This window comes from Artemia franciscana, chromosome 13 (genome assembly GCF_032884065.1).
Source record: "Artemia franciscana chromosome 13, ASM3288406v1, whole genome shotgun sequence".
Taxonomy (NCBI): Eukaryota; Metazoa; Arthropoda; class Branchiopoda; order Anostraca; family Artemiidae; genus Artemia; species Artemia franciscana.
In genome coordinates, this window is record NC_088875.1 from 33,376,704 (window position 1) to 33,391,760 (window position 15,057).

General features: G+C 36.9%; 2 protein-coding genes across 5 annotated transcripts in view; both read right to left on the reverse strand.

The window, feature by feature from the left end:
• Positions 1-14,856, reverse strand: part of LOC136034829 (uncharacterized) — a 142,062-nt gene extending 127,206 nt beyond the window's left edge. For 2 of the 4 annotated variants that reach the window (XM_065716276.1, XM_065716271.1), the window contains exons 1-2: positions 14,696-14,793; positions 12,995-13,147 (exon numbers count right to left, since the gene is read on the reverse strand). The gene's annotated coding sequence lies outside the window, so the exon portion shown is untranslated. Of the gene's footprint in view, positions 1-12,994; positions 13,148-14,608; positions 14,653-14,695 lie in introns of those variants that run through there. The other 2 variants (XM_065716273.1, XM_065716274.1) reach the window with 2 other exon arrangements.
• Positions 686-12,961, reverse strand: LOC136034830 (uncharacterized). Its single transcript, XM_065716277.1, has 2 exons — positions 12,764-12,961; positions 686-2,174 (listed from the first exon to the last, which is right to left on the reverse strand). The coding sequence occupies exon 2, from the start codon at positions 2,162-2,164 to the stop codon at positions 1,505-1,507; it is 660 nt and encodes a 219-aa protein (XP_065572349.1). The 5' UTR covers positions 2,165-2,174; positions 12,764-12,961; the 3' UTR covers positions 686-1,504.
• Positions 14,857-15,057: the final 201 nt, after the last annotated feature.

Sequence of the window (15,057 nt, forward strand, 5' to 3'; positions counted from 1 at the left end):
GACTATTTAAGAATTAACGACGCTTCTTGACTACTAAGGTCCCTGCGTCGGCCCTGCAGTCCATTCCTGCAGCGTGATTCGATCTCTGGGTCCCGTATTACCAAGCTAAGGTCAAATCCACTGCGCCACCACAGGACTGTCAGGCGACTATCTCCTGAACATTCTGGAATTTAAGCTTTTACTGGCTCCTTACCAAAAGCCTACATAGGGAATTCTATCCACATCATCATTATCATACAACTTGATATATTAGATCACGGTTGCAGCCATACCCGGAACCTAGTAAAGAGCAAACAACAGCGCATAGTAGTCGAAATTTAAAATAAGGTTTTTAAAAGATACCGTCTAGTGACAAATGGTTCTCATATAAAATTATTTTGAAAATAAGAATTTTCATATAGATTAAAAAAACAGCAATTTATAATTACGAAAAGAAATTTAAGATATTTCAGAACTAGTCAAAAACGAAGTCAAAATTAAATAAAAGTTTATCATTGAATTCACCATTGTCAAAAACCCTTGGCTGGAGGTTTACAATCTCCCACTTTGAGCAACAAGAAAAGTCCCATTTGTCACACGTGGGTAGCACTGATGTATCTTCTTTTCTCGACAAGGGTTCCAATCAAAGTCTCCAATACTAGACTTGCAATAAAAATTCATTTTGATTTAAAGTAAAAACATGAACTTTTTAAGCTAAAAAAATTTAATTTCTCAACATACAAAACAATTACACTCGAACAATTGGGCAGAATAGGATGCTAACTAGAATTCAACACAAAAAGCAGGGAATGACTTTTTGAGATGACAAAATCTTCAAAAAAAAAAAAAAAAAAAAAAAAAAAAAAAAAAAGCTTTTGAAACTCCAATTATATTTTTAGAATTAATACTTTTTGAAAATGAGGAGCACCTGAGGTATGTGTTTCAAGGACAAAATGTATAAGGATACGAGACCAAAGCCAAATGGTCCATCTAGCCCCTCGTCATAGGCAAAAGGTCAAGTAAAACCAACACAAGTTAGAAGCCCTTCTCTTCCCAAGAAATATTTTTACAACACCACTTTAGTCAAAATGCAGAATTTCCAACTTCAGAACATTAAACTTTGTTTAATATTAAAACCTCAAACTTCAGCATTTCAGAATATCAACAGAAAAAGTGGGGGAAAACTTTGGTTTACAAGGAAGTTCACTTCATTTTCAGGATCTTACGGAAATGTTTAGGATAATGTAAAACTAAATTTGACCGTTCCTTGCTGTGTTATTACGATCCATCCAAGTCAGTAAAAGGAATTTAATTCAAAATAATCAAAGTTCCCCGTTTTAATAAGTAGGCCAGAAATTTTGACCCTCATAGGCATAAAGGAAGTATATGTTTATTTTATCACATTTACCAATCCTTTTCTCTTTTGCTTCTAAGCGAGGGGAGGAGACCTAAGATGGCTCTTGTTGAGAATTCCCCTTATTCTTCCTCCAATGATTAGTTAATAACATAGCTATAAAGCCCATAATTATGGATGAAATGAAATTGGGGAGTGCCTTGTAATATCCTGATAAAAATCTAAAGCATTCGTTTCAGTGTCACTCGAAAGTTTAGTTTCTTTGTCAATTGTTTTCAGTTCTTTAATAATTTCACTGAGATCTGGCATTTCAATTCTTTCAGCAGCTCCAACATCTGCAACATAAGGCCTGGCATAGTCACTTAATTTTGGTTCAGTATCTCGTTTAGGAAAATTTGGTCGGCTTTCTTTTGCTTTCTTATTGAGCAAAAACTCTGCTTTCTTCACTATCTGCTCAATATTTACTTCCACAGAAGGTAAATTAGCAAAAACCCTGTCTTTAAAGGGGAAATTTAAGTATCTATTCATGCAAGCACCATCAACAGCCTTAGTAATTTGATCATTATTAGTTGACAGCTTTGATGGCCTTGTGAGAACTTGTTCATGCTGTTTTTGCAAGAGTTTGGTGCTTTGAAGTCTTGGCATAGAAAAAGGACTCGAGCTTAATCCTCGCTGATAATATTCACCACAAGAATCAACACTACTTTTACTTCTTGCAAAATCACTCACTAGAGAACTTCTCTTGGGCTGGCATTCAGGCAAGCGAATCAGGTCAACGGTTTTGTCTTTTTTTGACACTAGTCTAACCGGTAAATGTTTGTGCTCGTCCATTAGTCACAATCTAAAACAAAAACAATCAATTCTTACACATCTTTTCAGCTAACTTATACCATCCACCACCAGCATGAAGAAATTTCCAATACAATATATACATTTAGATAAATGCTCTCGTGAGAGGGCAAAGCAAATGGTCGAATAGAAAAATTTGCTAACCCCTAACCAGAATTTATCAATACATGTTTTCATGGAAAGATATTTAATAACACTAACATTGTGACTATACATAAATTGGTGAATTACTTGACCCACTTTTGTCCACTATGAGTAGTTGTGATTCCAAGTAGTTGACGATTCCAACCGTCTCCAAGGTTGGGACACTTTTTATATTCAATGTCTGACTGGAATATAAAAAAATTCTGGATAAACTTTTTTCCTAACATATTTCGAACATGTCATATTTTATAGGGTGCTACCATTTGAATTTTAGAGGAGTATTTATAGCATGCGTCTTAGAACTTTGAAAATTGTAGTTTTCTTTATCGAAAACGTGGCCCAAACACATAGTGAAAAATTACTACTCATGGTGGAAATCCTACAAGAATATAGTTGTTTCTTCAATATTGAAATATTCAATTTTTTCACATAATTTCTTTGTACCAAATCGCAAAATTATAAAATTGCTATAATAAAAAATCTAAAGGCGTTCTTTGGAAGGGGGTGGGGGCGGACTTGAAGATTTCTGTTTTACATACCTTAGTTATTGGCATTGCCTGAATAGACTTGGCAGGGGATTGAGCTACATTGCACAGAGGTTGAATTGATAGGACGGTGAGTTGAATAAGTTTATGTTCTATGACTACCTTTAAGCACATTGTGCAGTCTAATGCTAAGGAATATGACATGCAAATTCTGTATTAACGTTGTATTCTGTATTAATTGTATTAACGTCAAAAACAAGATGATTAATCAAAAATTGAACAATGTTGTGATAGTAACAACCTACCGGCCCAATTAATACTTGCACATAGATAGGCTGAGTTGAAATAGTTCCGCCTATGATTAGTTCAAATAACTTTTCAGAATTGAAAACTTTGTAACCCTCAAAAGGTATTTTTCAATTTATGAAACCAGCTTTCCCTGGGAAACTCAACCATGACATAAAGAAAGCTTTACGTGAGGTTAAAAATTACGTTAGTAACTTTAGAGTTTCCAACTATAAAGATGTTTGTATATATGAAAGAAACACACTACTTGAACACACAGACAACTCTAAACATACAAGTACAGTAATGACGGACAGACACAAAATTTTTATATATACTAGCTGTTAAGGTGGCGCTTCGCACCACCCCAACACCTAGTTAGTGGGGGCGCTTCGCCCCCCCCAAGCCCCCCCCCGCGCGCGTAAGTCGTTACGCGCCATATTAGTTACGCGCCATTGTAGTTGTGTCCCTGTGTCCCACCTGTGAATATAGATAGATATATATATTTTTTTTTAACTACGTAAAACTTGCGAATATACAACATTCTTGGCTGTCCCATTGTCTGTGCATATAAATAGATTGTCAGGTTTACCGACTCTTGAACATGCAAAATATAATTGTCCATGGGAAAAACAATCCGTATTCAGATCTATACCTCATTATTCTAATGATTGCCCTTGAGCTTTGTTGATGGTGATTGCTAATCGAACATTCCCTGTGTCCCCGTCGTCATTTATATATCCCCCTGTGCCCCCGGCGTCCCCGTTGTTGTTGTTTCCCTGTGTCCCGGTCGTCATTTGTGTCCCGGTGTCCCAATCTGTAATTTCTCTTTGGGTGTCGCGGTCGTCATTTATATTCCCTCTGTCCCGGTCGTCATTTGTGTTCCGGTGTCCCGGTCTGTAATTTCTCTTTGAGCGTCCTGGTCCTAATTTATATTCCCTGTGTCCCGGTCGTCATTTGTGCCCCGGTGCTTTGTTGATGGTGATTGCTAATCGAACATTCTTTGTGTCCCGGTCGCTTTCTCTTTGAGTGTCCCGGTCGTCATTTATATTCCCTATGTCTCGGTGTCCCGGTCGTCATTTGTGTCCCGATGTCCCGGTCTGTAATTCGTCAGTCGATAAATATGACGTCAGTCGACAAATATGACGTCAGTCGACACACAAACATGACGTCACTCGACACACAGAAAACTTATTTATATATATATATATATATATATATATATATATATATATATATATATATATATATATATATATATATATATATGTATATATATATATATACATATATATATATATATATACTAGCTGTTGGGAGGCTTGGGGGGCACTTCGCGCCCCCCAAGCCTCCCCCGCGCGTAAATCGTTACGCGCCATATTAGATACGCGCCATTGTAGTTGTGTCCCTGTGTCCCACCTGTGAATAGAGATAGATAGATCTATATATATATATATATATATATATATATATATATATATATATATATATATATATATATATATATATATATATATATATATATATATATCTTCTATATATATAAAAATAAGTTGTCTGTGTGTGGATCTGTGGATCAGGTGACGTCACCTGAAAAAACTGGATCAGGTGACAAAACTGAAAACTGAAAAAACTAAAAAAAGGCAAAAACTACAAAAAAAACTAAAAACTAATAAAAAAAGTAAAAAAGCTAAAAAACTAAAAAAACTAAAAAAACTAAAAAAGGTAAAAAACTAAAAAAAATAAAAAATAAAAAAAAAATAAAAAAAAGGAAAAAACTGAAAAATAAGCTAAAATAAAGGTAAAAACCAATAAAAAACTAAAAAGAAAAAAAAGGAAAAAACTAAAAAAAATTTTCATCTAAAAAACTAAAAAAAACTAAAAAAAGGTAAAAACTAAAAGAACTAAAAAAGAAAAAAATAAATGACGACACTCAAAGAGAAAGCGACCAGGACAAAAGGAATGTTCGATTAGCAATCAACAAAGCACCGGGACACAGGGAGTATAAATGACGACCAGGACATAAGTAAAAAAAAAAACTAACAAAACTAAAAAGAAGGTAAAAACTACAAAAAAACTAAAAAGAAAAAAAAACTAAAAACTAATAAAAAAACAAAAAAATCTAAAAATCTAAATAAACTAAGAAAGAAAAAAAAAGGAAAAAAAATAAAGGAGAAAAACAAAACTAAAAAACGAATGTATATACAGACCGGGACACCGGGATACAAATGACGACCGGGACACAGGGAATATAAATGACGACCGGGACACAGGGACACAACTACAACGGGGACACCGGGGGAAACAGGGGGATATAAATGACGACCGGGACACCGGGACAGGGAATGGTCGCTTAGCAATCACCATCAACAAAGCTCAAGGGCAATCATTAGAATCATGAGGTATAGATCTGAATACAGATTGTTTTCCCATGGACCATTATATGTTGCATGTTCAAGAGTCGGTAAACCTGACAATCTATTTATATGCAAAGACAATGGGACAGCAAAGAATGTTGTATATTCGCAAGTTTTACGTAGTTAAAACCATATATATATATATATATATATATATATATATATATATATATATATATATATATATATATATATATATCTATATTCACAGGTGGGACATAGGGACACAACTACAATGGCGCGTAACTATTATGGCGCGTAACGACTTACGCGCGCGGGGGGACTTGGGGGGGGGCGCGAAGCGCCCCCACCAACTAGGTGTTGGGGTGGCGCGAAGCGCCATCCCAACAGCTAGTATATATATAAAAATAAGTTGTCTGTCTGTCTGTGTGTCAGGTGACGTCATGTTTCTGTGTCGACTGACGTCATGTTTTCGACTGACGAAATTACATTGGGACACAAATGACGACCAGGACACCGGCACATAGGGAATATAAATGACGACCGGGACACTCAAAGAGAAAGCGACCGGGACACAAGGAATGTTCAATTAGCAATCACCATCAACAAAACACCGTCAACAAACCATCACAAATGACGACCGAGACACAGGGAGTATAAATGACGACCAGGACATAAGTAAAAAAAAAACTAAAAAAAAAAGGTAAAAACTACAAAAAAACTAAAAAGAAAAAAACAAACTAAAAACTAATAAAAAAACTAAAAAAGCTAAAAAACTAAAAAAACTAAAAAATAGTCCCAGGGAATATAAATGACGACCGGGACACAGGGACACAACTACAACGGGGACGCCGGGGGGCACAGGGGGATATATAAATGACGATGGGGACACAGAGAATGTTCGATTAGCAATCACCATCAACAAAGCTCAAGGGCAATCATTAGAATCATGAGGTATAACTAAAAAAAACTAAAAAAAAGGCAGAAAACTAAAACCTAAAAAAAAGACCAATTCAAAAACGAATGTATATACAGACTGGGACACCGGGACACGAATGACGACCGGGACACCGGGACACAAGGAATATCAATGACGCCCGGGACCCTCAAAGAGAATTCACAGACTGGGACACCGGGACATAAATGACGACCGGAACACATGGAATATAAATGACGACCGGGACACCGGGGGGCACACGGGGATATATAAATGACGACGGCGACACAGGGAATCGTCGATTAGCAATCACCATCAACAAAGCTCAAGGGCAATCATTAAAAAAGGTAAAAAAGGAAAAAAAAAGTAAAAACTACAAAAAAACTAAAAAGAAAAAAACAAACTAAAAACTAATAAAAAAACTAAAAAAGCTAAAAAACTAAAAAAAACTAAAAAATGGTCCCAGGGAATATAAATGACGACCGGGACACAGGGACACAACTACAACGGGGACGCCGGGGGGCACAGGGGGATATATAAATGACGATGGGGACACAGAGAATGTTCGATTAGCAATCACCATCAACAAAGCTCAAGGGCAATCATTAGAATCATGAGGTATAACTAAAAAAAACTAAAAAAAAGGCAGAAAACTAAAACCTAAAAAAAAGACCAATTCAAAAACGAATGTATATACAGACTGGGACACCGGGACACGAATGACGACCGGGACACCGGGACACAAGGAATATCAATGACGCCCGGGACCCTCAAAGAGAATTCACAGACTGGGACACCGGGACATAAATGACGACCGGAACACATGGAATATAAATGACGACCGGGACACCGGGGGGCACACGGGGATATATAAATGACGACGGCGACACAGGGAATCGTCGATTAGCAATCACCATCAACAAAGCTCAAGGGCAATCATTAGAATCATGAGGTATAGATCTGAATACGGATTGTTTTCCCATGGACCATTATATGTTGCATGTTCAAGAGTCGGTAAACCTGACAATCTATTTATATGCACAGACAATGGGACAGCAAAGAATGTTGTATATTCGCAAGTTTTACGTAGTTAAAACCATATATATATATATATATATATATATATATATATATATCTATATTCACAGGTGGGACACAGGGACACAACTACAATGGCGCGTAACTAATATGGCGCTTAACGACTTACGCGCGGGGGGGAGGCTCGAAGCGCCCCCACCAACTAGGTGTTGGGGTGGCGCGAAGCGCCACTCCAAAGCTAGTATATATCTATAAATATATATATATATATATATATATATATATATATATGTTGCATATAAATAGATTGTCAGGTTTACTGACTCTTGAAGATGCAACATATAATTGTCCATGGGAAAAACAATCCGTATTCAGATCTATACCTCATTATTCTAATGATGTGTCTCTGTGTCCCGGTCGTCATTTATATTCCCTGTGTCCTGGTCGTCATTTATATTCCCGGTGTCCTGGTCGTCATCTGTGTCCCGGTCTGTAATTTCTATTCGAACAATCCCTGTGTCCCGGTCGTCATTTATATATCCCGCCTGTGCCCCCGGCGTCCCCGTTGTAGTTGTGTCCCTGTGTCCCGGTCGTCATTTATATTCCCTGTGTCCCGGTCGTGATTTGTGTCCGGGTGTATCAGTCTGTAATTTCTCTTTGAGGTTCCCGGTCGTCATTTATATTCCCTGTGTCCCGGTCGTCATTTGTGTCCCGGTGTCCCGGTATGTAATTTCATCAGTTGACAAACATAACGTCAGTCGACAAACAACTTCATGACGCATACAGCTCAATCCTTATAATGACGTCAGTCGACAAACATGACGTCAGTCGACACACAAACATGACGTCACTCGACACACACACACAAACAGACAACTTATTTTTATATAGATATAGACTAGCTGCTGGGGTGGCGCTTCGCGCCACCCCAACACCTAGTTGATGGGGGCGCTACGCCCCCCCAAGCCCCCCCGCGCACGTAAGTCGTTACGCGCCATTGTAGTTGTGTCCCTGTGTCCCACCTATATATATATATATATATATATATATATATATATATATATATATATATATATATATATATATATATATATATATATATATATATATATATATATATATATATATATATATATATATATATATATATATATATATATATATATATATATATATATATATATATATATATATATATATATATATATATATATATATATATATATATATATATATATATATATATATATATATATATATATACTGTCCCATTGTCTGTGTATATAAATAGATTGTCAGGTTTACTGACTCTTGAACATGCAAAATATAATTGTCCATGGGAAAAACAATCTGTATTCAGATCTATACCTCATTATTCTAATGATTGCCCTTGAGCTTTGTTGATGGTGATTCCTAATCGAACATTCCCTGTGGCCCCGTCGACATTTATATATCCCCCTGTGCCCTCTGGCGTCCCCATTGTTGTTATTTCCCTGTGTCCCAGTGTCCCAGCCTGTAATTTCTCTTTGAGTGTTGCGGTCGTCATTTATATTCCCTGTGTCCCGGTCGTCATTTTTGTCCTGGTCGATATTTGTGTTCCGGTGTCCCGGTCTGTAATTTTTCTTTGAGTGTCCTGGTCGTCATTTATATTCCCTGTGTCCCAGTCCTTATTTTTGTCCAGGTGCTTTGTTGATGGTGATTGCTAATCGAACATTCCTTGTGTCCCGTTCGCTTTCTCTTTAAGTGTCCCGGTCGTCATTTATATTCCCTATGTCCCGGTCGTCATTTGTGTCCTGATGTCCCGGTCTGTAATTTTCTTGCTGTTCTTGTGATTCCTCGGCACGCCTTCTTTTTTCACTTTCTCTTTTAGCAGCAAGTCTGGTTTCGCGTTGCTCTTGTGATTCCTCGGCACGCTTTCTGTTCTTACTTTCTCTATTAGCCGCAAGCCTGTTTTCTTGTTGCTCATGTGATTCCTCGGCACGCCTTCTTTTTTCACTTTTTCTTTTAGCAGCAAGTCTGGTTTCGCGTTGCTCTTGTGATTCCTCGGCACGCTTTCTTTTCTTACTTTCTCTATCAGCCGCAAGTTTTTTTGGCATAGACTCTTTGAGCAGCTTCCTCAGCTGTTGACATTGTAGGTTCTTCAGTCATTTTACAATTAAACATTTTTCCGTGAACGAATGTCTTAAATACCTTTAATGACGTCATCGTCATAATGACGACATGACGACCTGATGACATGACGTCACTCGACACACATACAACTTATTTTTATATATATAGATATAGATAGATTGTCTTTTTTAAAAATGCCAAAAAACCAACATCCCCTTCATGGAAATTCTCTTCCCCCATGATAAGTTCCTCCATGGAAAGATCCTCCCACTTATCCCCTTCCCCTTGAAAACGTCCGTATACTTCCCAATAACCGTTACTATATGTAAACAATGGCCAAAGTTCATAACTTACATCCCTTCGCCTGGGGACTGTGGGGGATTAAGTCGTCCTCAAACAAATAGTTATTAGATTGTTTGACTATGCTGGACAAAATGGCTATCTCAAAATTTAATCCAGTGACTTTGGGAAAAAAATTAGCATGAGAGGGGGCCTAGTTGCTCTCAAATTTTCTGGGTCACTTAAGAAGGGCACTAGAACTTTTAGTTTCCATTAGAAAGAGCCCTCTAGCGACATTCTAGTACCACCACATCGATACAATCACCTCTGAAAAAAAAAAATAAAAAACCTCTAATATAGGGTTTTCTGATACGCTGAATTTGGTGGTTCGATTTTCATTAAGATTATATGACTTTTAGGGGGTGTTTCCCTCTATTTTTGAAAATAAGGCAATTTTTCCCAGGCTCGTAACTTATCATGGATACAACTAAACTTCATGAAACTTATTTATTTAAAATCATCATGAAAACAAAATTTTGTCGATATATTTATTTGTATCAAAATGCCGTTTTTTAGAGTTTCGATTACTATTGAGCCGGGTCGCTCCTTATTCATGGTTCTTTACCACGAACTGTTTGATTTGTAAAAACTGAAATTCAGATGTTGCAACAGTCAGTACTCCATAACCTCAATTCACAAAAATATAGCCGCGGGGGCAAAATGCATTATTCAAAATTTAGAGGGAGCCAATTTTATCTTTCCCTCCAATTTTTAATGAAAATACCAAAAGAACAACATTTTAATGAAAATATCGAAAGAAAGTATTTTCGAAATATTGGGTGTGAGTAAAAATCAAGGCAAGAAGGGGTCGGGGGATGCCCTCTCCCTCCTAACTGATACTCCCAACTACAACAATAGTACAAAGAGTACGAAATTGTGGAAGCCCGAATAAGAAATGAAAACATGCCATTTCTTTCTCAAACAAGAGCTAAGAGCTCACATGGCACTTGTGAAAAGCGATCGGATCCGGTTCGGTTATGTCAATCGCACATCTAGAAATTATGCTCATTCTCGAACTCGCCAAAGCACTAGAAATCCCAAAAAGAGATCGGATCTGGTCCGGTTATGTGAATCACGTATCTAGAACTTGTGCTTATTCTTCCCATCAAGTTACATCCCGATCTCTCCACTCTAAGGGTTTTGCGAGATTTCCATTTCCCTCTCCACCTCGTAATGTCCCTGGATCCGATCCAAATTGAAAATGGAGAATCTGAGACGTGACATCTTTCTATATATTCAATTTCATTAAGATCCAATCACCCTTTCGTGAGACAAACCTACCTCAATTTTAACGATTTCCCCTCCCTCCAGCCCCCCAAGCTGATCTAATCGGGGAAACGACTGTTATCAAGTCAATTTGTGCATGTCCCTGACATGCCTACCAATTTTCATCGCCCTTGAACGTCCACAAGCACCAAACTCGCCAATGCACTGGAAATCCCCCCAGCTCCCCCAATGAGAGCGGATCCGGTCCGGTTATGTCAATCACGCATCTAGGACTTGTACTTATTCTTCACACAAAGTTTCATCCCGATCTCTCCACTCTAAGCGTTTTCCAGGATTTCCAGTTTCCCCCTCCAACTCCCCCCAAATGTCAGCAGATCCAGTCAGGATTCAAAATAAGAGCTCTGAAACACAAGAATATTCTAAATATCAAATTTCGTTAAGATCCGATCACCCGTTAATGAGTTAAAAATACCCCATTTTTTCTAATTTTTTCCACATTAACCATCCTTCCACTCCCCCCCCCCCAGATGGTCGAATTGGGGAAGCGAATATTTCTAATTTAATCTGGTCTGGATCTCTGCCAACTTCCATCGTTCCTATTTTATCTGGAAGCACCCAAATTAGTAAAACCAGGACCAAAAGACAGACAGACAGAAATTTGTGATTGCTATATGTCACTTGGTAAATATTAAGTGCCAAAAAAAAACTATCTACACTCAAAAACTGGTTTAATCTATAATGCTGTATTTCAGGGTATATTCTCTCATAAAGATACGCCCATTTCAAAGAAGAATATTAAGTCATCCAAAGCAAAACTGCAGTTCTAACTCTCATAACTTGGGGCCATATAAGTTTTGATCTCATAATCAAAGCGTATAGGCGCAGTAAAACCTGGAAAAATTTACTATTTTTTTTTTTATATATCACAAAATAATACTCTGCAAAAAGTAGCAAAACAAACACGTTTCTACCACTTGTACAGAGGAGCACATACGCAGCACTCTGACCAATCTAGGACGGTCAAAAATTCCTTAACCAAAGAGGATCCATGAATTTCTCAAAGAAAAGACATAAATTTCGCCATTCATCCAGTAAACATGAAACCAGCCTGGAGTCATGGATCAGTCATGACCCAGGTGTTAATTATTTAACCTTAGTTAATTAGCTAATTCGTAAAATTAATAAAAATCTTCTCAACAGAAAAAAGGAAGGAATAAGCTCAAAGAGAAATGATAAATTACAAAAAGAACAAAAGGGCGTTAATCTGGTAAACATTTGGGGCTAGGCAACCAATAGTAGCCTGTATCTAAACTGAGTGGAAATGGAAAGCCAAAGCTGGTTTACTTGCATATGTCCATTGACTTAAGAATAATATGAGATTTATGTTTACCTAGGATAAGTGATTTTGTTCAATTAGGCAAGGAACATAAATTCTGCTGGTATTCATGGGCTGATTATGATGATATTAACAAAGACAGGTCTGCATAAGCAGTCAATACATTGGGTCTTTCTTTTAGCAAGTAGGACTGGTACTTCTTTCCTGGAAAAGCAAAATTTGACAGCAAACAGTTTACATTTGCAGCAAATAAATTCCATTGTAACTTGAGTAACTGAACCTTTCCCTCTATTTTCTTACCTTTCTTTACAAGGACTTTAAAGCTTTGTGAACTGTCACTGCAGTTTAAGCATTCTTGTTACAGAAGACTCAAAGGTGTTGCGTTTCTCAGGAACAGAGCATAAGTTGTTTCTTCATCTGTCATTATTCAATATATGTTATTGAATCTGGCACTAGTTGCCCAAATGAAAATTTTGTATTCTCTGTATCATGATCTGCATGCCTGGGGAAAGTTTGATTTTTACATCTTACCTTTAAGGAAATGGACACTTTAATGGCAGGTTCTTACTTCACAGCCACTGTCTCTTTGGTATTTACCTACCACTGGCAAGGTAAGGGCATTTTTGGGGCCACTATCACTTCTATTTCTTCTCAAAAATGAAAGGTAGTATTTCCAAGCAGCATCTACAAAAAAAAAAGAAAATACCAGCTGGAAATATTTAACTAAGTTTTTGAAAATCACCAATGAATGGTTATTATTTTATAACAATGTGTCAATTTTTGGCTGTTGTTCTAGATAGCTGCTGCTTAGCACACAGACTTCCTCAACTTAACCACAATTTGTAAGTGCATGGCAACATATTTCTGAAGAATTTTTGAATTCAGTGAAGAATAGGAATTTTCTCAAGTCCAAAATTGCAGCTTGCACCTAATTCAAAATCAAGAGCAAACGTGGATGCACAGATAAGAATGCCAACTTTGTGGGTATGGGTAGCAGCTTTACATCAACAGGTAAATACAGTGTTAATATTGTTTGGATTAATCACTTTTTGTTTGTCAATTCTGCCACTTTTAAAGGCAGATAAATGTTCTCAGTCTCTAGTAATTTTGATTAAATCACCCCACTAAAGTTCAAAGTGTGGCCATTTTGCAACACCATCATCTACTGCCATTTGACTGACTACCATTTAATACCTAAAAGAAATCTAGACCCTTTAAATGTTTGTTTCACTGAGTCAACATTATTTGATATTTTTCAGGAAGCCTAAAGAGAAGGGTAATTTATCTCCCCCTTGCAAGCAACTGCTTAAGAACAACAGTCAAAAACCTGTAATACAATTTGCAGTTTTTCCATTGATTCACAAGATATATGCTATGTAATATGCTCCTTTTTGAATCACTTGACAATTCTGCATAAGAAGGTCCTATGTAGAGACTGGGAAAAAAAGGAAACTTCTTTTTTAAAGGTAAAAAAAAAACAATACTAGGAATACCTGGTTCCAGCTCTAAAGACACTTTTAATTTCACTTAAGGCTAATTATAAAACAGACTGAGAATTTTAAAGTACCCACCTCTACCCCCTCTCCCTCTAGAGGGCCCTAAAAATTGCCTACATGATAGGTCTATTACCTATTGAAATTTTGACAGAACAACATTGTTGTTCTTGACAGAACAACAATTGAGCAAAGTTATGAAGCTGAAAACAATTGTGTTGTACCTCAATGAAGCAGAAGATCTATTTTGCAAGGTTTCACTTTTATAACACAAATAGGCCTATTTTTAAAGGTCATCAAAGGTCAGGGCCCTTTACAGGGAGGTAGTTGCTTCAAAATACATTCCTAGGCTATACTTTAGTCTGTAGACTCATCCCTGAAAGTTTCACTTTTCCTAACCTAAACCCTTTCTGAGATAGCAAGAAGTCAATTAACTAGAATTATACCAAATATTTGGGCCCAAATAACTCCATAATTGGTAGTTTGTGGTAGTTTTGCAAGAGAGAGATGTTCAAAAAGTCAAAATGCATCTATTAACAATAGTTTCATGACACCAAACAATTGTTCCAGTAATACCAACATTGACCTAGAATTTTACCAATGTTATTTCTAGGCTACTAGTTTTAGGCTAAATAGGCCAATGGCTCTTTACTTTTCTTTGACAAGTTCTTTTTCCAAAAATCTGTTAGGCTATATATGCAATCTTTTAAGCCATAAGAAAAGAATAACCAAAAAATACCTCTCCAGGTTATATTTTTGACCCTGAATTTATTTCTGAAAGATTCATTCACCCAACTCAATTACCTTGTAATATATCAACAAACCCATAAACAAGAGGGGCGCGTTTGTTTACTTGTCCAATGGGATTTTTACTAATCGAGGTTTAACCCCTAAAAGATAGCAACAAATACTTGTCTGGCCACATGTCACTTAAAACGGCAAGATTAATTGCGAATAATAACAACATTGGTCACGTGTAATTATTGTTTTAATGATATGTGAAGTTTTGACAAGGAAGAGGCTAGGATTTTGGGCCTGTTTCTAATTTTACAGGCAAATACACCTTCAGCAATTATTTCAGAGCTGGGTAGCCTAATACAA